Below are 24,453 nucleotides of genomic sequence, written 5' to 3'. Positions count from 1 at the left end.
ACCTGGTGGCAGCTCCAGGCCAGAACCCAGATCCCCTCCGCCCTGGTTCAGGTACCCCAAGCCCTGGGCCACCCCGCCCTCTGGAGCTTCCCTAGGGCACTCACCATCAGAGGGGGATTCCGGCCGGAAGGGGTCAATGGCATCTCCTCCCCCGCTCTCTATGGCTTTAGCTGACATCTTGGAGGCAGTGTGGGAACACTAGGTGCAGAGCCAAGGACACCACTATCTTTCCGAGAAACAGAGTGTGAAAATCAGAAGTGCTCTGCCTGATTTATGATGGACTGGCGGGGGGAGGGCAGGGGCACCTCTCTGTTGCCCCAGACTTGTCCTCTGTCCTACAGGAGCCTGCGGGCACTTCCAGCCTGCCCCCCAAATCTGCACAGACCACAGCTTTTAAAGTTAATAATGACTTTACTTGGCTCCCTGATCTCCAGAATCCTGTTCACGTCTAATAATCCATCTCTGCCCCGCCCACTGCCCACCCAGCCTAAGTCTTAGGGCTTCAGAGTGACCTGGGTTGATACAAGACTGGAGGTTCCCAAAGTCTCCTGGTAAAGGTGGGCTCAAGCCCCTTCCCAGCACACTCACCTCTGGTCACAGTGACAGCAGCCCTGGATGGAAGCAGAGAGGGATACAGTGAGTGGAGTCCTGTTGCTCTCTCCCCTCCCCCACCTCCTACGGCCCTGCCTACCCTGCGAGGTCACTGTCTGGGAAGGAAGAGCAGTGTCAGAAGTTCTGCAGGTAGTGAGGCTGCTGAGGACGCCAGCTGGGTGTTAACGTCCCCTACTGTGACTGTGTTACTGTCAGCTTCCCCTTTCATGGCCCTTAGCATTTGCCTTATGTAGTGAGTTGCCCCTATGTTGGGGGCATAAATATTTACAATGGTTATATCTTCGTCTAGGATTGATCCCTCGGTCATTATGCAGTGAAGAGTCTTTATTTTACTTTATTTATTTATGCGATCCGTCAGCATTAGCTCGTTTAATTCGGTGATTACCCTATGGCGTAGGTAGCGTTATTACTCCCAATTTACAAATGATGACACTGAAACCAGACATACTAAGTCACATGCCAAAAGCTCACCCACTAAGCAGCAGCCAAGAAGCATTCAAACACTGGAAGTGTGGTCCCGGAGCCCATAGGCCTAACCACCACTCTATGCTAATCTTTACCAGGTACATGTGCTGATATTAATGTCAGGATCAACAGCAGCTAACATTTAGGAAGTGCCACCTGGCTTTCTAAACTCCTCACACGTAATAACTTATTTCACCTTAATAAGAACTTAAGAAGTCGATACTGTAATAACTGCCATTTAACAAATGAAAAAATTGAGGCACAAAGACACTAAATAACTTGCTCAAGGGTACACAGCTGGGATTTAAGTCCAGGCAGGACTTAATTACCACACTCTTTTATTTCTCTACAAGCAGGGTAATCATTTTACATGCTAAACTTATGATGCCCATTTCATGGAAGAAACTAAGACTCTAACCTGCCAATACTAAGTAGCCTGCCCAACTCAAAAAGAAAGGGGCTATCAGATATTTGACATCAGACAGTGTCAAGAGGTTTTGGAGAATAACTCTCACCACAGTGTTCCAAAAGTGGCAGCAGCCAGTTGGTCACTAGATGCTCGTGGTATTCTCTGTTGCGTGAGGCCTTGGGACCAACAATTCCTCCTCCCTCAACCCTTGCTTTAAAAATTCCCCACTCAATGTTGGGAGATGCCTACAAATTCCCTGATGTCCCTACCTGGTAATGGATGACATGCTGGACTTTAGGAATATCCAGGCCCCGAGCTGCCACATCTGTTGCCAGGAGAACACAACTGTGGTGGAGAGAGAAAGCTCATTAATAATAACTAACGGCTATCATTTATCAAATTCTTACCACTGAGTACTCTAAACACAACAATCCTTACAAACACTCTACGAGACAATACTATTACATATGTCCCTTTGACAGATAAAGAAGCTGAGGCTCAGAGAGATTAACTTCCCAAGGTATATATATGGCTGTTCAGTTGTGGAGCCAGGATCCAAACCTGGGTTTCACTGGCCGCAATCGACAAGCCACACACTCTGCAATAATAAAGACTACCTCAAGTGCATTAAATGGGGCCATACTCTAGGTCGGTGACCTCATCTCCTATCACCCTCCCACTTAATTCCCTCCAGTCACACAGGCGTCCTTGCTCTCCTCGCTCTTCCTCAAACATGCCAAACCTGCTCTTGCCTCCCAGCCTGTGCACTTAGTGCACCTTAGGCCATAAAGGTCTTCCTCAGATATTCACATTTCCTTACTTTCTTCTACTCTCTGCTCAAATCTCACCTTATGAGAAAAGCCTCCCAGACCACACACCCACAGTCTGCACAACTCCCTATACAACTTTACTTCTTAGCACTTAGCACCACTTGACGAACTGCATACTTACTTCTCAGTTTATTACCTCCCTCCCCTGGGATGTAAACTCCATGACAGCAGGGACTTTGTACTACTCACTATTCTATTACCAGCCCCTAGAACAGTGCCAGGTTCACAGCAAGCACTCAGTAATATGTACTGGGTGATGTTTCTTAATGTATGTGTAGTTTGAGGGGAGTCAAAAGCACCTGACGTATGTCTTAAAAACTTAAGATTTTAGGCCCTTCAGGGTCCCCACTTCCTGTATCTCTGAGATAGGGCTGTGGAATATGATGCAAACTAAAGTTTGTAAAATATTAAACCACCGCTCTAAGTCAAGGTCAGCAAACTTTTTCTGTCAAGGGCCAGAGGGTAAACTATTTTTGGCTTTGTGGGTGACGTCTGTTGAAACTACTCAACTCTGCCATTATAGCACAAAAACAGCTATAGACGATACATAAATAGGCCTCGCTGTGTTCCGATAAAACTTTACTTATAAAAACAGGCAACAAGCCAGATCTGGCCCATGGGCTATCGTTTGCCAACTCCTGATCCAATGAACCACTAACTCTACTTACTAACATTCAGAGGGAAGTGAACCACTTGTTCTTGAAACTCATCTGTAACCGGTAACCTGACAAAACAATGTGGGCAGAAGCCAATTTAAAGCCCAGCTTCCCAGGCCCTCATTTTGACAATCTGCCCCGTGCTGCCTGCCTGACCATCACTCTGGCCCAAGAGCAGATGGACACGACAGCGTGAGCTCCGCAGTCTGACAGGCTGGTCTGAGGCCCAGCTCTACCACTTCCAAGCTGAGAAACCTTGGGCAAGCTTAAGTGCTTTTCTAAACCTTACTTTTTTTAATCTATAAAATAAGAATAATGACAAGTGGTAAGTATTAAAGCTAACATTTAGCAAGCTCATACCATGTGCCAAGCACTGTTCCGAACACTTCAAATGCATAAGTTCACTTACTCCTCAGAACAACCCTCTGCCATAACTTCTATTATTATACTGATTATGAGAAAACTGAAACACAAAGTAATCTGACCAGCTAGAAGTGACACAGCCAGGATTTGATCTCAAGCAGTCCGCTTCCAGTCTGTGCTCTTAACCATGACTCTATTCTTCTTCTCAAGGATGTTCCAAGTGAATGAATGTAATAATGTATCTAAAATGCAAGCACAATACTTAATCTGTTATTAAGTGTTCAATAATAATAGGTATTATTGTCACCATTACTCATTATTAAAGAAGTTTCTGTTGGGCATTCCCAGCAACCAAATGTACTAGATGAGAGTAAGCCTGCCTCACGCTGTGCAAAAAAAAAAAGGCTACCTTCTACCGATAAGGCTCCCACGAGAGAAGGTAGCTTCCCACCATCCTGGTGACCTAGACCCAATGGCTAATCTGTGCGCAGGCCTGACTTACTCCTCCAGATGGGCAAACTGCTCCAGGTTTCTGAGCCTCTGCTTCTGGTGCATGCAGGCATGTAGGGTCAGTGGCATGATATCCAGGACTTTGAGGAGCCCAGAGAGGCGTTTGATGCAGGAGATACTGTTGGCAAACACTAAGGTGCGGCCTGCATACTGCATCAGGAAGTAGTACAGATATAAGTCTTTCTCATCAGTCTCACAATGGATCTTGGTCTTTGTAAGTGTCTCTACCGTGGCCTCCTTTCTTGTAAGGTCGATGACCTTGGGCTTGCCCCTCATGCCAATCTTCTGCATGAGGAGGTCAAGTTTGGCAGTTTTGTCAATTTTCTTAGCGTGCTTCTTGTGAAGGATTCGAGCAGGAGCTTGATGTACCAGGGTCAGCGTGGCCGAAAAAACAAGTGTCTGTCTCTTTGGGTTGTACTGGGAATCACTGAGCATCTCTAGCAGCTTTGAGAGCTCAGCAAAGTGGCCTTTCTCAACCATGCGGTCAGCCTCATCGACCACCAGGCACCTACGGATCCAGACAGACCCACATCACCTGGTTAGCAGCAGGTAAGAGGAGTCATCCACAGCATACTCTACCACCCCACCACCCCCAGGGCCCTCAACCAATCTCCCTCACACATGCTCGGTTTTCTAAAGGCCCAAGTCTGGCTAGTACCACACCATGGCACTTTGTAACAGGGAGAAGGCACTGCACACTGTACCATGTCACCTCAGGTCCGCTTCAGAACAGGGGGTGGGGGCAAGGGGGAGGTACTGTTTCTCACCTGAGCTGCCGAAGGTTGCTCAAATGAGGGTGCTTTTCTTTAACTAGCTCCCACAGCCGGCCTGGAGTGGCAATCACAATCTCAGGCTGACGGTTCAGCATCCTCTGCTGTTTCTGTGTGGACATTCCACCAACCAAAATAGCAGTTTTAATGCCTATGGTACACAAAACAAAAGGGACACTGTTATTCAGACTAATTGCTCAGTTCTTCCAACGCCGACACAGGCGCCCCCAGATTAGTAAAGGCTGCCAGTCACCAGCACAGCTCCCCTCTCCAGGGGGGTGCTAAGAGCTGGCTTGCCCTGTTGATGCCATTGCTAGAGGGCTTACCAGGTCTTCTATGATCTAGGCCCTGACTATTTCCCCAACCTCATTTTTTTCTACTCTTTCCCCTCCAACCACACCAGTAGGGCTGGATTTGAACCCAGGCATGGTGACATCCAAAGCTCTGGAAAAAATGAGCAGTGGTGCACCACAGTGCTGGGAAAGATGTAACTTGTAGCTGTGACACACCTCCCCTAGGAGTTCCTTCCTGTCCATGCCCCTCAATTAAAATTAAACTGAATCTCCTCTGATGGCTAGTGTTCTCTTCTCCTCTCTAGTGGAGGACTTCGTAAGGTAGCCAGTATGGAAGGAACACAAAGGATCATGCAAGCAAAGTGTTTAGTAAAGTGCCTTGTAATACACAGTCAGAGCTTGATAAGTAACTGCTCCTTTTACTACAAAATTGAAACCCCGACTCTGCAGCCTTTCCCAAAGAATTCCCTGAAAAAGTTAAGTTCTAATGCCCTAAGGCAGGAGTCAGCAAACTTTTCCAACAGTAAACATTTTGGGCCCTGTGGGCTAAATGGTCTCTGTACAATTACTACCTCTATTCCACTCTGCATTGGTGATGCAAAAGTGACCATAGACATATGTAAATAAGTGGGTGTGGCAGCACTTTATTTACAAAAAAAAAAAAAAGAAACCCAAACAGTGGTTTGCCAAACACTGCCCCAAGTATCTACTGTATCCAGTAAGTTAACCAATTTCCTATGCAGCTAGAATAGCATTAGCTATGTGTTATCCTTGGGAGAATAAAGAATGTGTCACTCAAACAGTTTTCTGTCGGGCTTAATTCTCTGGCAGAAGAGAAAGGTTCCCTCTAGAGGGCGGGCACAGCTGATTCACCTCTGCCACCCCAGCTACTGGAATCCTTTCAGGCAACATTTATTAAACGGAATTAAACCTCACCTGTAAACTTGGCCACAGCATCAATGTGTTGTTTGACTTGAACGGCTAGCTCTCGAGTGGGAGTCAGAACCAGTCCAAGCAAAGGACGCCTTGGATGTGCAATTCTGCCACCCAATTCTTGTTTGAACTTTCTAGTCTGCTCTTCATCAAGCTTGTCCTCCTTGTTTTCATCCTGTTTGGGAATGGGCGTCTCCCTGATCAGGGAAGAAGGTCCTTCACCGGCATCATCATCATCATCATCATCATCATCATCATCATCATCATCACAGGAGGGCAGCACCTGGTTTGAGACTGTAGCTCCAATCTTGGCTCTTGCCTGGCTGCGTGGTGCTCTAGCCTTCGCTCCAGCCTCACTGGGCAGTGCTTCACCCTCAATTCCAATCTCAGCAGGCAAAGCTCCAGACTCAGTTCCAGCCCTGCCTGGTGATCCTGTCTCAACTCCAGCCTCATTACTGGTCTTCCCAAGTGGTGCTCCTGTGTTTCTTAGAGCTGGGATAGGCTTCTTCTTCACCTGCCACTGCAGCACCGCATGAATCATTGGAATGGCAAAGGCAAGAGTTTTCCCACTTCCTTAGAAGAACAACAAAAAACAAACAAAAAACAAACAAAAACAGTGTCAATCAACAGATGTACACACTTTTGCCTGAGGTTCTATCCTTTACACGGAATGAGGGACCCTGACATAGCCAAGTGCCACCCTGACCAATCCAAAGCTCCTTCTACCCTACACAGGTACGGTACCCCTACAGCTCTGCAACCAGAGGGCACCTGTAATTAGGAGTCTGAGGAAAAGTCTGACAGACTGGCATTGCGGGCTGAGGTCACCAATAAACTACAGACAAATGTCCAAACAATGAAACCCTATAGAGATGGGCAAGTTGTGTATGTGTGTGTGTGTGTGTGTTTGTTGCTCTTGTGAAGGAACACAAAATTGAAGGGTAAGGAATGAAAATCTATATAATACTTTCCCAAAACCTTTCCCTGGTGGGGAAGGAGGGAGTAAAAGAAAATTTTCTTAGTTTTCGAGAAAACTTTAAAACTTCTGTCTATGCTTGAACATTTTCAAACTAGCCTTTGAACGTATATGGAGCCCAAGTATTCACACCATCTGTGTGGACAAAAACAAATAAACAAAACAAAACACTTCAAGCTGAGAATTTAAAGTGGTTCCAAAATTAAAATGCCTCAAGCAGAAGCAAATAAGTGATCAAGCAATGATGCCCACTATAGCACTTCAATTCCAACTGTACTGGAGTTTTAGCCGGTGCAACACATAAGACAAAAATAAACAAAAGGCAGCCAGACTGGATGAATAGTCATCTTTGAAGAAAATCCTATATAATCTTGAAGAAACCAGTTGATGGTACCAAGTTGCAGGATACAAGATCAATATACAAAAATGCAGATTTCTATTTATTAGCATCAGAAATAGGAAATCTTAAATTACCATTTACAAAAGCATTGAAAATATGAAATACTTAAGGATAAATCTAATAGATGTGCATACACTGAAAACTACAAAGCGCAGCTAAGAAAAACTGAAGACCTAAAAAAATGGAGAGCTATACCACATTCATGGACTGGAAGATTCTATATTGTCCAGATGTCATGTCCTCAGTTGGCTCTATAACCAATGCAATCCCAATCCGAATACCAGCTGACTTTTTTGTAGAAATTGAAAAACTGACTTTAAAATTCACCTTGAAACGCCAAGGGCCTAGAATAGCCAAAATAACTTTTAAAAAGACAAAACTGGAGGACTTATACTACCTGATTTTAAGACTTATTCTAAAGCTACTGTATCCAACATAGTGACGTATTGGGAAAACAGTAAAGATAGACAAATAGATCAATGGCAAAGAAAAGACTCCAGAAATAGACCCACACCTATACGGTCACTGATTTTCAAAAAAGATGCAAAGGCAATTCAGTGGAGAAAGAGTAGTTTTTCAACAAACGGTGCTGGAATAATTAGATAGCCACATGCAAAACAAAACCAAACCTTTGATCTGTATTTCTCCCCATAAAAGTTAACACAGGAAGGATCAGACTGAAACACAGAACCTAAAACTAGTAACACTTCTACAAGAAAATATAGGAGAAAATCTTTGTGATCTTGTGTTAGGCAAAGGATTCTTAGGTAAGCACATCTGTAAAAGAAAAAGTGATCATTTAAACTTCATCAAAATAAATAACTCCTGGGCTTCCCTGGTGGCGCAGTGGTTGAGAATCTGCCTGCCAATGCCGGGGACACGGGTTCGGGCCCTGGTCTGGGAAGATCCTACAGGCCGCGGAGCAACTAGGCCCGTGAGCCACAATTACTGAGCCTGCGCGTCTGGAGCCTGAGCTCCGCAACAAGAGAGGCCGCGATAGTGAGAGGCCCGCACAATGCGATGAAGAGTGGCCCCCACTTGCCGCAACTAGAGAAAGCCCTGGCACAGAAACGAAGACCCAACACAGCCATAAATAAATAAATAAATAAAAATTAAAAAAATAAATAACTCCTGCTCTTCGAAAGACACTGTAAGGAGAATGAAGAAAGAAGCCACAGACTGGGAGAAAACAATGCACATCACATATCTGATAAAGGAGGTGTATCTAGAATATATTATGAATTCAATAATAGGAAAACCACAACCCGGTTAAAACATGGGCAAAAGAACTAAACAGACACCACCAAAGAAGATAACATGGATACAATTAGGCACTGGAAAAGACACCGCTCAAGGAGTCACTAGGGAAATACTAATGAAAGCCACAAGGAAATATCACTAAAATTTTTAAAGTCTAAATCAAATTAAAGACTGACCACACCAAGTACTGGCAAGGACATGGACCAATCTGAACTCTCATAACCTGGTGATTATGTAAAATGGTACAATCACTTTGGAAAACTCCTAAAAAGTTACATTTACCATAAGACCTAGCCATTCCACACCTAGGTATTTACCCAACAGGAATCAAAGCATATATCCATACAAAGACTGATACATCAATATTTATGATAGTTTTACTTGTAAATGCCCACAACTAGGAAGAACAGAACTATATCCATCAACAGATAAACAAACTGCACTCTATCCATACAGTGGAATACTACTCATCAATAAAAAGAAACGAACCATTGGTATTTGCAGTAACATGGCTTTGAATCTCAAAGTATGCTGAGTTTAAAGAGCAGACACTCTCCCTCCCCAAAATACATATTGTATGATTCCATTTTAAAATTCTGGAAAATGCAAACTAATTGATAGCGATAGAAAGACTATCAGAGGTTACCTGGGGATGAACAAGGAGGGGAGCCTAGGTAGGGAAGGAGGGATTATTAAGGGGCCCAAACATCTTTTGGGGGTGATGGATATATTCATTATCTGCATTGGCAGCAGTTTGCCCACAGCCCCAAAAGTCTTGGAGACTTGGACCTGTGGATTCACAGCATTCCATAGAAATAGCCTGATAGGAGCTGTGGTATAAATCCAAATGTCAATCTCTAGCCACAGTGGCTCACATCTCTCCTCTGCCTTCCGGAAACAGACTTCCAGGCCTCTCTGCACATACCAAAGTAGTGTAGCCGAATGCTTAACAGAGCATAGACCTAGTCTAGAACTATTCAAGCACTACCACTTTTCAGTGGGGCAGTTTTAGGGACACTGTCTACCCTCTGTGAGGCCGAGTTTCCTCTTCACTAAGATGGGAATAATAACGGAACCTACCTCAGGGTGGTTTTGAGAAACTGAGTTCATGCATGTAACACAGGACGTGACGTATTTTAAATGTTAAATAAATGTTCTAAGCTATTACTGTTACCTCCATCCCCCTTTCCTGGGGTTTCCTCCCTCTTCCATCTTTATGATTCTTATACAGGACCTCACCTCAAGTTTCCTGACCACTCTTCCAGAAATCCAAGGCACAGAGTGTCTAGATCAGGGGTCCCCAACCCCCAGGCCACGGACCCGAAGCGGTCTGTGGCCTGTTAGGAACCAGGCCGCACAGCAGGAGGTGAGCGGCCGGCGAGTTAGCGAAGCTTCATCTGTATTTACAGCCGCTCCCCATTGCTCAAATTACTCCCTGAGCTCAGCCTCCCGTCAACATTATGGTGAACTGTATGATTATTTCATTACATATTACAATGTAACTAACAGTAATAGAAATAAAGTGCACAATAAATGTAATGCACTTGAATCATCCTGAAACCACCACCCACCCCCTTCCGTGGAAAAACTGTCTTCCACAAAACCGGTCCCTGGTGCCAAAAAGGTTGGGGACCGCTGGTCTACATGGTCTAGCTCTGAAATGCAGCAGGACCCTATGGTCCTCACCCCCCATGTCCTCTGCCTGCCTTTGTCTGTGGAAAAACTTCAGCCAAAGAATAAGTTTAATCAGAGAAGTGAGAAAATGCAGAAGCAAAGGAAAGCAGTCCAACAAGACCAAATCATAATAGTTTAGTCAATAAGCATAGCTAAGGACCTTTAGTTCCTTCTCGAGGGCTACAGATAATATTCTGAGCCATATTCTGTGAGCTGTCTTGTAGATACCCTCTGTGTATCTACAGATAAAACGCCCACCAGGTGGAAAAAGTTAACTACATGATGACCAGACTGTAGCCATGACATAACCTGCCATTCCGAGAACTGGCCTCAAGAAAATGGAAACAAACCGACCCTGGAACTGAAGATTAACTGTACTTAAAACAATGAAGACGATGCTGGTCAGACCACCAATGACCAATTTCAAGATGACTGTCAACAGCTGACTCTGCTGTTTCTGCATGCGGCCCCCTCCCCTCCATCTATAACAGCTCTTGTCCACTGGTTGGGGGGGGGGGGGTCGGCCTTCAGACAGGAGCACCTCCCACCCCACCCCCCACCGCCCCCGTTGCCAGCATCCAAAATAAAGCAAACTTTCCTTTCCACCAAGCTGGTCTCTTTATTGGCTTTTGAGCGGCGAGCAGCTGGACCCACTTTTGGTTACAGTTCTATGCCATACAATATAATAGCCACTAGCCACATACAGCTGTCAAGCACTTAAAATGTGGTTACTCTAAACTGAGATGGGCGGCAAGTTGAAAATACACATCAGAGTCTGAAAACAGTATAAAAATAAGAATGTAAAATATCTCAAAAATTTTACATTCATTGCGTACTGAAATATGCTATGCAATTGGTTAAATATATTGCTAAAATTAATTTTCACTTTCTAAAAACCTTTTTTAATATGGCTCCTAGGAAATTTTAACTTACATATGTGGCTCACGTTACATATATATATTTCTATTGGTTATTGCTGGTCAAGTTAGACTAATAGTTCCAGGCTTGTATTGCTCTTTCCCCCATCAGTAGTTGAGTCTCCCCAGGGTGAGTCAACCTGTCCTGGCTTCACAAAGTCTTAGGTGGCCCAAGGAATGAGGGATCTTCAAACAATGCCTAGTCCCAACAGTCACCTCCTGCCCAAATCTGCCTACCAAATCCACCCAATGGTCATCACAAACTCAAATCCTTCCAATGCCAATAAACCCACCAACTCCCAACGCAGCCCTTTTTATCTCTGGACAACTCTTGCGAATGAGACACTTCTTCCTCATACTAATGAAGATCTACCTCTCCAGAGGGCTGATCTTAGCCCTACTTTACCTCTGAGCCATTCAGAAAAGGCTCAAGACCTGGAAAAAAACTACCATTTACAGATCACTTACAATGCACTGTGTAAATTTTAGTTTACTATTGCTCTTTGTTACTAGTTTACTATTGTGTAAATGTATAAATTTAGTAGGCACTTACATTTAACCCACATAGCAAAAGAAGTAGGTACTGCAGTTGTCTATCTCCATTTTATAATAGGGTCTACAGGGCGCAAAGAAATAAAGTGACCTGCCTAGGGCACCAATCAGGAAGTGGCCTCTTTCAACCCAGAGCTAGCCGACCTCTGAAAACCTTCACTCAACAGTGCTTTTGTGGTCGTGCCCCCAACATTCCCGTCTCCCAGCCAACCAGCCTGTTAGCAGCCACAAGCTCAATCCAGAAGCAATCTTGCGCTGGCCAGATAAGGATGCCCTTACCTGTCTCAGCAGCCCCAAGGATGTCCAGTTTGTCACGAATGGCAGGTGCCAAGGTCAGAGCTTGGACTGGTGTGGGCGCAGAGAAGCCTAGGAAGCTGAGCCCTCGGAGAACTGGCTTGGGTACAAACAGATCCTTCCAAGCTGATACGTCTGCCTTGTGATCACGCATTTCAGGCATCCACGTCTTTGCTCTTTTGGGCACCTTTGGAGTAGTACCCTGGGGAGGCTCTGATTTTTTTTTCCCTTTCTTGTTCTTCTTTTTTGGAACCATCTGGGCCGGGCTTTCTGATGCCATCTCCCCTACCTCTGGATCAGGACAAACTGTGCCATCTCCCTGGGGCCCTGGCTCAGTATCTTTGCCCTCAAACACTTTCTGGGCACTGCTTCCTTCAGTTTCCACAGCTCTACTCTTCTTCAACTTCATCTTCTTCTTTGAGGAGGTAGACTCTCCTTCCTCCTCTCCTTCTGAAACAGCTTGTGACTTTCTCTTCTTGGGCTCCTCCTTTGAGAAGAGACTGGAGGAACCCTCCCCAGAGGAGACCAACTGATAATCCGTCAGTTCCTCAAAGCACACCAAGTCATCCATCTGTCCGTTTGCAAACATATTTGGGTCAATCTTCACCTGCTTCCATTTTCCCACAACTCTGATGCCCTTCCTCTGAATTCTGCCATAGTTTGGTGGCTCTGGCCTCGATTTTTTCTCTTTCAGCTTCATGGTTGCTGAAAAGGAGAGAAATGTTCCATTAGATTGGCAACTGAGAAGCACAGGGTTCTGAGGCAACAGATAGTTTCTAAGCAGCCTACAGAGTATCACGCCCTGCAAAGAAGTGAAGACACAAAGATGGCTCTAACGCTGATGCTGCCAGCTAGAGAAGATCAAAGAAGGAAAGAAATGTACCCGCAGAGTGGGCAGCTTGGCCTGCAACAGAGGGGACACAGGAGGTGTGGCAAAGAAATATGAGCGAGATCTGGTTTGGATTCCAGATCCAATGCCAACCGCTCGTGTGCCCTTGGCAGCTCCTGCTTAATCCTCTCTGAACCTCGGCGTTCTCATATTTTTAAAAGGGGGGAGGGGTTTACTAGCTAGGTCACAAAATGTTCTCTGCAATAAATAACATTCTGTAAAGCGTGGTGGGTGAAGCCTGCCACTCCCAAGCCATTTTGAAGGCTGAATAAGAACCTGAGGGGGTCGCTGGAGGGTGGGTGAGGGGGACAGCTTTATTAAGAGTGCACAGAGCCTTCTTCCTTCTCAAGCCTTGCCCCAAGAGGGCAGATGCCTTTGCCACCACTCTGGCCTTTGCCAAATGGCTTAAAACCCAACCAGCTTTTTCATTACCTTTTAAGTGATTTAAAAACAAGTGACCTATGAACAAGTCATCAGACTGGAACTCGAGCCACGTTCTCCCCTTTCAGAAAGGCCGAGAAAAATAGATCCTGTGGAAAGACAAAGGGAAACCTTGGTTCAAATCTGGACGCGTCACTGGCCAGCTCTGGGTCTGGGGTGCACGTATTAATCACTGTGAGGCTCAGTTCCTCGTCTGGAAAATGGGGATGATGAGGGTCTGTTTATCCTTGGACCGTCACGCGAAGACAAAAAGGTGACGCACGTCCAGAACCGCTCAGCATGGCGCCCCACCGGCAAAGCAACCCAGAGCGCAACGAAGGCTCACCCCCAGCACGGGCTACGCCGTGATCACAAGCAACCCGGATCAACGATGGGGGGGAAGGGAGGAGGCACATGGGGGCGAGGACGCGGACTGCGACACAGAGAGCAAGCGGGGGTGGGGGTGGGGGGGGTCGCTCCTCCTGGCGCCCGGCCAGGAGCCCGGCGCTGGCGCCTCGCGTCAGGCACGAACCGGCTCACGAAGCAGAGAAACCGAGGGGCCCCCGGCGCAGGGTCGACCAGGCCGCTTGACGAGGCCGGCGGCCGCCCTCTCTGGTCCCGAGAACACAACGGCCTGGAGAGCCCCGCGCTGGGAGGCCGCCTCCAGCTCCTCTCGGGTGCCGGCTCCGGCCCCGGCCCCGCTACGGCTCCGGCCTCGGTACTCACCGTAGAGGGACGCCGACCAACCACCTCAGACACTGCTGCACCAGCCCTCCTCAGCCGCGTCCACCGCAGTTCCGGGGAGGGGCTTGCGCTCACGCACGCCTTTCCGTTGGGAAGGAAGTCCCGCCCCCATTCTAGACCCCGCCCTTAATTCGCTGCGCGGGGCGGCTTTCGCAGTCCAGGTACCGAGAGCGCGGACGGTGGGTGCAATGGGCTGCGCAGGTAGGTCCTCCTCTCGGGCTTAGGGAGCGGGATCAACAGGTGGAGCCCGCCGTACCTCCTCTGAAGGGGCTCTGTTCTAGCTCCTGTATGGGAACATAAGTTCTTGTATTCTTGCTTTGGTTTTAGCGCAGTGGCTGTTTACGTACTGACTGTGTGCCTGGAGCCTCGAAAACGTTTTAGCATTTAATTTACAACTCAACCAGCCTGTATTGGAGGTGGTGTTTTCCGCAGGTTTTCATGCCTCGCCTGTTGCTCACTGATGGTTGGGGAAGGTCGGGCTGCCTCCAATAATCAAGCTAAACTGGGTCCTTTGTTACATGCAGAGAAATCAGCTTCACGGCAGTTAATCTTTTCTTCGATGTGGGGATCACCAGACCATCTGGGAAACCTTTCCCACGCACTGTCTCTATGTCCGGTGACTTTGGGAAGTCCTAAAGGACAATGGGGGAATTCACCAAGCTTAGGTCGAGTGAGCCTCCCCACCACCCCGGAGCCAGCATGGGACACAGCTTAACTCATTTCTTGGAGGAACTTGCCAGTGTGTCCCCAAGAGCCTGGGTGGCATAGTCTGTGCCCAACTGGTGCCTGAAGCCTATGGGGACTGCACTTCCTGTGCTCCGGACTTCCTCATAGGTACTTTTCCATCTGGCTGTTCATTTGTATCCTTTAATATCCTTTGTAATAAATCAGTAATGGTGAGTAAAGTGCTTTCGTGAGATCTGTGAGCCTTTTGGCAAATTATCAAACCCAAGGAAGAGGTCATGTTACGGAAGGCTAGTCTGTGTGCCTGACAAACAGTGAGGCCAAACAATACCAAAACGTCAGTTCGGAGCAGAGAAAGGTATGTTGCAGGGCCCTTCAAGGAGACGGGTGGCTCATGCCTTAAAAACCCAGAACTCCCCAAGCTTTCAGCAAAGCCCTTTTATAGGAAAGGTGAGGGAGGGGCGTGGTGAGTGGCTGCAGACTTCCTGGTGTCACATCCCTTGTTCTTGAGGTCAGGTCACGGTCGGGTCACCATGTTCCTGTTAGCCTCCACCAAACAAATGTTATTCTCTGTTCTGACAAGGAAGGGCAAGGTCCCAGGGCACAACTTTCACCCTTCGAGGTCCAGGCACTGCCTAAGAGGAGGGGTTCCCTGTGCAGACAGGTTACCCTGCCCGGGAGCCTTAGTCCAGCAGCCGGTCTGGGTCCTCCCGCCAGTGCCCAGGCCCCGCTAAGGAGGCAGATCTCAGCTGCTGGCGCCCGCAGGGCCAGGTCCCCAAACGCTGCTCAGCTGTCATCACTGAGGGACCCAGGCTCCCAGAACCCCAAGGGCCCTCAGACTCCTCAGGCCGCCGAGACAGAGGCCAGTCCCATGGTCGGTGACCCATGGAGACCGCTGCACGACCAAAACAACCCAAAAAACCTGTTCTGCTTAAGTTACCTAGAGTGACTTCTGTTATCTGCAGCCAAACCCTGACTAATAGATGCATTGAACACATACACACACACACACACACACACACACACACACACACAAAGTTATCTCTTAAAAATGATTTTTAGTATTCGCAAGATTGAACACGTTTTCAAATATTTATCGGCCATGTATAATTGTCTTTTTAGGAACTACCTCTTCTAGTCTGAGTTCCTTTTTAAAGACAGTTCTTTTGAAAAATTGTTTCATAAGAACTCTCTTTACGTTGGGGATTCTAATGATGCAAAGGGTATTGGGTTTTTTTTTTTTTTTTCCCCTCAGTAGATTACATGTCTCTTACCCTTGTTTGTGGTGTTTTTTTTTTTTTTAATTATTTATTATTTTTATTTTTGGCTGTGTTGGGTCTTCGTTTCTGTGTGAGGGCTTTCTCCAGTTGCGGCGAGTGGGGGCCACTCTTCATCGCGGTGCGCGGGCCTCTCACTATCACGGCCTCTCTTGTTGCGGAGCAGAGGCTCCAGACTCTCAGGCTCAGTAGTTGTGGCTCCCGGGCCCAGTTGCTCCGCGGCATGTGGGATCTTCCCAGACCAGGGCTCGAACCCGTGTCCCCTGCATTGGCAGGCAGATTCTCAACCACTGTGCCACCAGGGAAGCCCTGTGGTGTTTTTAATGTCACATGTGGTCTGATGGTACCAATATCTACTGTTCCATAGGTTGTCTTTCTAGCTGTCTTCTAGTGACAGGAAATTCAGAGAAACCAATAGGCCTGTTTCTCCAGGAGGGGGATGTCCCTCATGCCCTGAATTCTGCCAGGAAAGTAGATTGGATACCATGTGACGTGGAAGAGGGGCTCCTGCAACCTTGCTGTGAAAACCTCTCCCCTCTGTGTCCCATGGACAGTGTCACCCAGTATCCCAGGGGAAACTGGAGCAGTTTTTGCTGAGCTGTTTGGGGCTGTTGTCCTAAAGCTAAGCAGGGGTGGGGGTGGGGGACAGACAGGTCCTAGGTCTGGTCCCTCATGTCCTTGTATTGCACGAGGGACAAAGCCTCATTTCCCAGGACATTCAAGCATATTCCAAGCAGAGGCCTCTTCCACCCCTGATTCTGCCCCTTCTTTCATTTCCTGCCCCTCCTTTTCCCCCCAGCTTCACACTGAGATTCTCACTTTCCCCTTTTTTCTCCGTATTCATTCTTTCATTCAAAACACATTTACTGGGACTTCCCTGGCGGTCCAGTGGTTAGGACTTCGCCTTCCAATGCAGGGAGTGTGGGTTCGATCCCTGGTCGGGGAGATAAGATCCCACATGCCTCACGGTCAGAAAACCAAAACATAAAACAGAAGAAATAGTGTAATAAATTCATTAAAGACTTTAAAAATGGTCCACATCAAAAAAAATCTTTAAAAAAAAATATTTACTGAGCTCCTGACCCAGGGGAAGAAGACAGGCAAATCTACACTTTTCATGAGACTTATTCCACTAGGGGTAAGGAACAGAAAGAAGTAAGTGTAATAATAGCACCTATATTGTGAGTGCCTATGTGCGTCCAAACTAAGGCACATCAAGGGTAATTCACTTGCCAAAGGTCACAACTAAGGATTCCAACCCAGGCACTGGTCAGAGATCATGCTGTTAACCAGCAACCCATACTGCCTCCTTGGTTATTACAGATATGAGATTAGGGCTCTGTGCCATTTGTCAGCCAAGGTAAAATGTTTTGTGCTATGAATTTGTAAATCATGGCAGGCAGGGGAAGGACAATCTCATACAAAATAAAGTTCACAAGAATTGCAGTCGAGTTTTATAAAAGGAGGACTATGGATTTCTCACATATCCAAGAAGGGATTTTGAGAGGGAAAATAATGCTCCCGCGGAAGACTCACCCACGCAGGCCTCACCCTTGCATTAGCGTGCAAAGGTGAGTTCTACCTGGCACCAAGCCTGGGAAGAGATAGACTCACTTCCTCCTTGGACCTTTGGGCTTAGACGTCATCCAGCATGGAGGGGATGGAAAAAGATATGCCATGCAAATGGAAATCAGAAGAAAGCTGGAGTAGCAATTCTCATATCAGACAAAATATACTTTAAAATAAAGACTCTTCACTGCATAATGACCGAGGGATCAATCCTAGACGAAGATATAACAATTGAAGATATAACAATTGAAGAACATTAACCTCTTTTCATTTGACTCTGGATTTCTCTTAATTTCTATACTACTTCACTTTCCTGGTTCTTTCTGCATGTTAGAGATCCTAAACCATAAACTGGTATTCATAACATTTCTTTCACATGAAGTACCTGTTATCTCATCTGCCAAACCCATTTAAAATGGACTAGTGGAAATTGCCTCAGAAGCCAAACAGATTGCACCTGTGTACAAGGGACCAGGTATCTCTGAAGGGCTCCTAGATCTTTTGTATTCTTGCTGGCACGGTGTCAGGCTGGCCAGGCTGGTGAGTGGCTAACAGTTCAGATTTTAGGTGATCTAATCCTTAACTTGATAGATGCTGGGTGTAATCTACAGATTCTGCATAGAAATTAGCACTTACCCCTGGGAGAGCCCCTACCAGCTGTCAAGTGCTTTACCAAATAGCTCTATACTCAAGAATGCGGCTTCTGGGTGAGGGAACAGTCGTAGTCATTTTACATGGGGTTAGAGAGAAGTCTTGGATGATGAAAGATTTTAGCTAACCTACACGCTATAGGTAAACATTTCCAAAAACATTGCATAACCTGAATACAGAGTGAATTGTTTTCCAGTAAATACTGGCTTCAGCATTTTTCAAAAATCAAGGAATGGTATATTTTATAGAATGGGAAAACTAAGAAATGAAATTTGACCTGTTGTAAAACTAGGCTTTAGTGCTGTTGAATTTCAATAATGGGCATACAGGGTACATTAGGAGTAAATGTGAAAGAATAGGGTCATGATGGAATCTGATACAGGGTGGAAAACATTTCTCTTAACCAGAAACACTGGGCCCTAAGAAGTTGTCTTAGGGTCAACCACATGAATTTAACATACAAAAATGGCAATTTAATTTGGTTCAAACATACATTTCAAACTTTTGTCTTTTCCTTGTAAAGAATAAAGTTCAGTTCACGGTATACCAGAGTTAAAATTGCACAGATGTCAGTATTCCAATAGAGAAAAATCATTTTTTTTAAAAAGCAAAAAAATAAAATTTCAGTTCAGGTAGTCAGATATTCTTTTATAGTCTTACTACTTTAGGGAACAAACCCTTCCTAGGTATAAAAATCTGGAAAAAAATGCCATAGTTGCCACCCTATTAATAACTAGTTTCCATGCCCCATATTTGTTGGAGAACCTACTTTGTGATGTTTAAATTTTTACCTTAAGGTGCCTCAATTTCCCATTTATTAAAATGGCTGTATTGCCTCTAGAATTAAAGCTGAAGGGGAAAAGCAATTTTTAGCGATTCCCCTTATTCTACCAACTTGTTCTTGAAGCTACAGTCATGCCCAATGTTCCTACCCCCAATTTTTTTTTTTTTAAAACCTTCGACCGGGCTTCCCTGGTGGCGCAGTGGTTGAGAATCTGCCTGCTAATGCAGGGGGACACGGGTTCGAGCCCTGGTCTGGGAAGATCCCACATGCCGCGGAGCAACTAAGCCCGTGAGCCACAATTACTGAGCCTGCGCGTCTGGAGCCTGTGCTCCGCAACAAGAGAGGCCGTGATAGTGAGAGGCCCGCGCACCGTGATGAAGAGTGGCCCCCGCTCGCCGCAACTAGAGAAAGCCCTCGCACAGAAACGAAGACCCAACACAGCCAAAAATAAATAAATAGATAAATAAATTTAAAAAAAAAATAATGCTTGTAATTCTGCTGGCAATGATTTATCAAGTATTTTTTCCCTTGGCTTGACGACCTGAAGGAAGGAATGGAGAATTCGCCGCCTAGTCTGTGGCTGAGATGGAGCTCTGAACAAACCAGCACTCTCCCAGCACCAAATGATATTAGGGCCACTTGATTACAAATGACTATGCTAATGTACTGCTGTTTCCGTCCCCAAACCACGGAATGAAACATCTCTCTATGACAAAGAGGACTTACTTGATTCTTCTCCTGGACCAGAGGATAAGAACGGTGACCTCAAGGAGGAGAAGCACTCACCAGATGAAGAGGAACAGTACTTCCTGGGGTCCTGCTTTCCTTGCCAGGTGTCACCAAGCTCTCTTTAAACTCAGAACACAACCATTTTGATTCATCGGCCCCCATGGAGCCAACGCTTGAGAACTGACCTACTATAGGCCAGGACTCTGCTTTAGGTATGGATGAGGCATGCTCTTTCAGAAGCTGTGAGAGAATAAAAACGAATGTACCGTCACTCCAAACACGTGAACAGAAATGCTGTGACAACTCAGAACACGGTTTTCCGCCCTTGGAATGCCTCGTTCACAAGGAAAGGCTGAAAATATTAGCGACCAAGTTCATACCCATGGGTAGTTTTTTTTTCCTTCTTTGGGAAATATTTTTAAATACTGAAGATATTTTATTTTAATGGAGTAAGTGGACACAAGTATTCTTCTTCCAAAATTCTTTGATTTGTACTAAAAGCAAAAAGAGATTAAAAAAAATAAAAAGAAGACCCATTTTAGTAGCGATGTCAGATAAAGCACCAACCTGCCACACGAAATTAGATTTCTGCCTTGAAGTTGCAATGGTTTAACATACCTAAACAATACTAGGAGGTCAAGCTATTGTATATTTTGACGCGTATCATTTGAAAGAGGTTTAACTCTTGGGATCTAGGCAGCTGTGACGCTCTGTAAATAAAAGGGAATATATTTACATTTAGATACATACTACCATAAGCACTGCAGAAGACTGACCTGCATTTCCTGCTTTGTCTGATATTTATGCAAAGCTGCAGAAACAATTCAGAAAATACTGGGAAATTTTATCCATTTAAACTCGTACCGAAGGTCTTCCTAGAGGCTGGAGATGGCAACAACAAAAAAAAGCCTCAGTTCCTGCCCCAGGGGAGCTCATATTCTGATGGATGTATTGTTTAGTTTATACGTACTATTTTCCTTATCACAGAGTAGGCATTAATATTTATAAACGCACTTCCCCAAAGAGCCCAAATAGTTCTCAACTTCCACCCTGGGTGCAGCATGGCATAGGAAACAGGACTGAGCCAACAACAGGACTCGGCTTCTATTTTGGGCTATTCTGGGCTCAGTCCTTGATCAGGTACATGGCCCTAGCCAAGGCCCTGGGCTTCTCTTTACACCTCAGTGGAACAGACGTCTGATCACCCATCTTCCTTGGAATGCAGCTATGATGCAACACGGGTTCCCGACAGTGGAAAGTGGCCGCAAACTCTAAGATGCTACTCCGCTTCCAGTAAGACTGGGATGCTGCACGATATGGGCCATCACCGGGCCGTTCTGAACCACCGGCCCACAGGCTAATACACACTAGTGCTTACCCAACACTCAGCACGTGCCTTGCATTCATTTCCTCATTTAATCCTTAGGCAATTCTGTGAGGGAAGTACTGTTGTTATGCCCATTTTATGGATGTCAAGAGGGGTTAAGGAGCAAGTCAAGGTCACACGGCTTGCAACCAGGTCAGGATTTGGCCCCGGGTGTGGGCATCCGCCCACAAAGCTGTGCACTTAGCCAGTATGTGGGACCCTCTCCTCCCCAGGTCAAGACAGAAAGATGGTGGCTTCGAGACCTTGCCCGCTTTCAGCTGTGGTCTCACTTACAAAAGGAAATTAAAGTGAAAAGTTGTCATTGGCCGGGCGGAATTCTCACACAACATAAATAATTTATGGAAAAAGAGGGGCTTTTAAGAAAGCCCCTTTAAGGAATTTACTAAGGTCGATAAACTGACTCCTAGAGAGAGGTGGGGAAAACTTTAAACCTTAACTTGCTGGTTGTTTAATTTTGTTAAAGACCTTTCTTGGCTTATTTTCATACCAGCAGCAAATGTCATTGTCATAATTACAGTTCTCAGGGCAATGGTTTAGCAAACAAAACACATCATAGCTCAGCTGTAGTCTTCACTCAACACTATTTTCTGTTCTGTGTTGAATTTGTGTTAAAAATCCTTGATGTGCTGATCAAAAGCTATAATACTTATATGAATAAAAAATCTCTAACTATCTTTATTACAAGAAATAAAAAAACTAAAAATCCTCCACGTACTTTTGCCATTTAGAATCGTTAACTCTACACCTATAAATGAGGCAAAATGTTAAAATACAAGTAATTACTGGAAACTATAATTAGACAATCAATTATCAAGTGCCTACTATTTGCCCAGAATTGTGCTAGAGATACTATGAAGCTGCCTTCAAAATATACCAATTATAAATGAAAAAGGACAGAACATACATTAAATTTTTAAAAAATGGTAAAATAGTAAAAATTCTGTTACCTTCCTAAGCCTAAAATGTCCCCAGTTATCTTTTTGATTTCCTTCCTTGAAAGCGTCCCGGGGTTGAGCCAATAAGGTAAACACTAAAAAGATATAAAGCACAAGTTACAGAACATAGTGATTTGTGGACTCCCCAAATCACAAAATATGCAGGAAAACTAACATTAAGCAAGAAATATTCTAAGAGCCAACCCACTTTCTTGAAATGCCTCTTCAGAGGAGTAACTGACACTTAAAATCATTTTTGAGCACATCAAGTAATGGTGGGACACCCACGGGGTATAAGGTACCAGGCAAAGAGCTCAGCAATTTTAAGAGAAAGCTCTCCGGCTGGGATGGGAGGGGTGGGGTGGTGGCACTCAGGTGAGGGGCAAGATCTCCCGGCCTCCACTTCAGTGCCTGAGGACCAGGAGGTGCAGACAGTGACAGGCCCTGCTCTCATCACGTCCCGAAGGACAGCCATCTCCTGCCGGGCCCCTGTGTTCCAGACCTCACATGGTGTTCAAGGTAAGCACCCCAAGTTGCTAAGAGACCACGTACTTTGTTTCTGAGAGGTCGTGCTCCTGGATGGTATCTATCCACTCCTTGAGGGGAGCGGCGTTACAAGCCATCAAGTAGCTGATGAGGTCAGCTTTAAAGTGTGTGGTTGATTCTCCAGATCTGTGGGTCCCATGGACTATTCGTGGGTACAAGGGGCTCAACCATATTCTGGAATGGAAAAAAATATATAACCTTTAACAGTCAGAAGCACAGCTGATCACAGTGGTACCTCTGTATTGATTAGGCACTCACCCTAAGGAGGAGGTGAATTCTCACTACCTCTCTCCACATGGTAGGTAAGGTCACCCTTATAAAACATGAAACAAATCTGACGGCACCACTCCAATGGTTCCCATCATATTCAGAATTATTTTTGAAAACCTCACTGTGAATTTAAGACCCAGTAAGACCTGGCCTCTGCCCGCCTCTCCCAACTCAGTCTCTCCATGCTCCCTCCTTCATTCACGCACCTTCCTTATTCCCTCCCCCTCGCACCTCTACATCATTTTTAAAGACTTGATGACAACAGTTAAGTGCTCTACTCCTAATTGCTATAGCAACTCCACACCACCAGCAGTAACCCCAGCAAGGTTCTGCCCATGCCTACGTCAATGTAGCTCTTTAACCAAGTGGAAAATAAAAGTTATCTAAGAAAAAATGTATGTGCAAATATGTTTTCAATAAACAAACTCACTTTCATATATAACATATGGGATACATATAATCCCACATCTGGTGTCTGGAATGAGTATAGACCACATTTAGTCATGTTATATTAACACTAACCTCAGACTTTAAAATAATTCAGTAAAAAAACTTTAAAGACATCTTTCATCAATTCTTTGTCAGTGTACTTTGCCAAAACTTCTATATCATACCCACAAATGGCAAACAACCACAGCTAAACCCAGTCCTTCTGTGAACTGGTCCCTTGTAGATTACAAATAAGTATGGCTTCAAACTTCTTGTGCTGTTTCTTCAACAGCAAAATCAGGTTAACAGTCCTGCCTCACCAAGGCGCCCACGAGGTAATGAACAGGGTCTAACTTAAAGCAGCCTCAGCAAGTACGAGCTGTGTCTGCCTTTTTCCCCTTCTTGGCTTATTTCCACCACACTTCTACCCAACAAGCCAAAAGAGAAACTGCCCAATTCCTCTTTCACCCAGCAGCCCTCCAAGGAGACTAGTAAGAGGCAGGCCGTCAGGGCAGGAAGGATCCAGAACCACGAGGATCCCGGCTGTGCGTCTTGTGAACTCTGTACACGTTTCTAGCAGGGTGGCAAGTCACACCTTCCCTTCCCACCTCGAGGTGACCCCTCGCATGAGGGGTTATACTTGCGACCAGGACGGGAGTCCAGGCTCTGGACCTGGATCTGCTTCTACCTGGCTGTGTCATTCTGGGCAAGCTCGGTGACCCCTCTGGGCCTCCCTCTGACCCTGTGCGTGTAACACGACCATGTCGGGCTGGCTGGCTAAGGTCTCTCCTCCCAGTAGCAACTCGGAGCCCGCAGGGTGAGTGGGGCTCCTCCTGGATTAGAGGTCCACTCACGAGAGTAGTTCTGGATGAGGAACATGACAGACGACGACTTTCTAAACCAGGATACCAAGATGTGAGGCGTTTTTAACATTTCATAAAAGAAGAAGAGAAATCATCCGGGGCCAAGTAATTTTAAAATTGAGAAATTAACAGGCGGACCAAGAAGCAGGTGAAAAGGATGGCTGGAACACATGTGGAGGAGGAAAGAATCAGCAGAGCCATGACAGGCTGACTAGGAAATAGGATTACACAAAAAAACTACTTTTAAATATTGGGTTGGCCAAAAAGTTCGTTTGGGTTTTTCCAAAAGGTCTTACGGAAAAACCCGAACGAACTTTTTGGCCAAGCCAATATTTTTAAGAAAGTTACAACCCACGACATGA

General features: G+C 45.7%; 2 protein-coding genes, 1 long non-coding RNA gene and 1 pseudogene across 9 annotated transcripts in view; 1 reads left to right on the top strand and 3 right to left on the bottom strand.

Annotated features, from left to right (window-relative positions):
• LOC130707584 (cyclin-Y-like protein 1) overlaps positions 1 to 228 on the bottom strand; it is a 46,236-nt gene extending 46,008 nt beyond the window's left edge. The window contains exon 1 of one of the 2 annotated variants that reach the window (XM_057542732.1): positions 105 to 228. In XM_057542732.1, coding sequence (XP_057398715.1) covers positions 105 to 177 — 73 coding nt within the window. In that variant the 5' untranslated portion in view covers positions 178 to 228. The remainder of the gene's footprint in view (positions 1 to 104) is intronic. The other variant, XM_057542731.1, reaches the window with a different exon arrangement.
• Positions 113 to 14,091, bottom strand: LOC130707581 (ATP-dependent RNA helicase DDX24-like). 2 transcript variants are annotated; one of them, XM_057542718.1, is made up of 9 exons: positions 13,950 to 14,091; positions 13,236 to 13,333; positions 11,900 to 12,619; positions 5,845 to 6,414; positions 4,613 to 4,766; positions 3,838 to 4,353; positions 1,756 to 1,831; positions 589 to 611; positions 113 to 226 (listed from the first exon to the last, which is right to left on the bottom strand). In XM_057542718.1, the coding sequence occupies exons 3-9, from the start codon at positions 12,612 to 12,614 to the stop codon at positions 223 to 225; spliced, it is 2,058 nt and encodes a 685-aa protein (XP_057398701.1). In that variant the 5' UTR covers positions 12,615 to 12,619; positions 13,236 to 13,333; positions 13,950 to 14,091; the 3' UTR covers positions 113 to 222. The 2 variants fall into 2 exon arrangements, with proteins under 2 accessions (XP_057398701.1, XP_057398702.1); XM_057542719.1 differs by lacking the exons at positions 113 to 226; positions 589 to 611; positions 13,236 to 13,333; positions 13,950 to 14,091 and having other exon boundaries at positions 1,435 to 1,831; positions 11,900 to 12,616.
• The window catches only part of LOC130707589 (uncharacterized), a 24,809-nt gene continuing 14,439 nt past the window's right edge, over positions 14,084 to 24,453 (top strand). For 3 of the 5 annotated variants that reach the window (XR_009007484.1, XR_009007481.1, XR_009007483.1), the window contains exons 1-2: positions 14,094 to 14,168; positions 19,480 to 22,502. This is a non-coding gene — a long non-coding RNA (uncharacterized LOC130707589). Of the gene's footprint in view, positions 14,169 to 19,479; positions 22,503 to 24,453 lie in introns of all 5 variants that reach the window. The other 2 variants (XR_009007480.1, XR_009007482.1) reach the window with 2 other exon arrangements.
• The window catches only part of LOC130707585 (tyrosyl-DNA phosphodiesterase 1-like), a 24,495-nt pseudogene continuing 19,739 nt past the window's right edge, over positions 19,698 to 24,453 (bottom strand).

This window comes from Balaenoptera acutorostrata, chromosome 3 (assembly GCF_949987535.1).
Source record: "Balaenoptera acutorostrata chromosome 3, mBalAcu1.1, whole genome shotgun sequence".
Classification (NCBI taxonomy): domain Eukaryota; kingdom Metazoa; phylum Chordata; class Mammalia; order Artiodactyla; family Balaenopteridae; genus Balaenoptera; species Balaenoptera acutorostrata.
The sequence above is the reverse complement of the archived record's forward strand: the minus strand, read 5'-3'. Positions and strand labels throughout refer to the sequence as shown.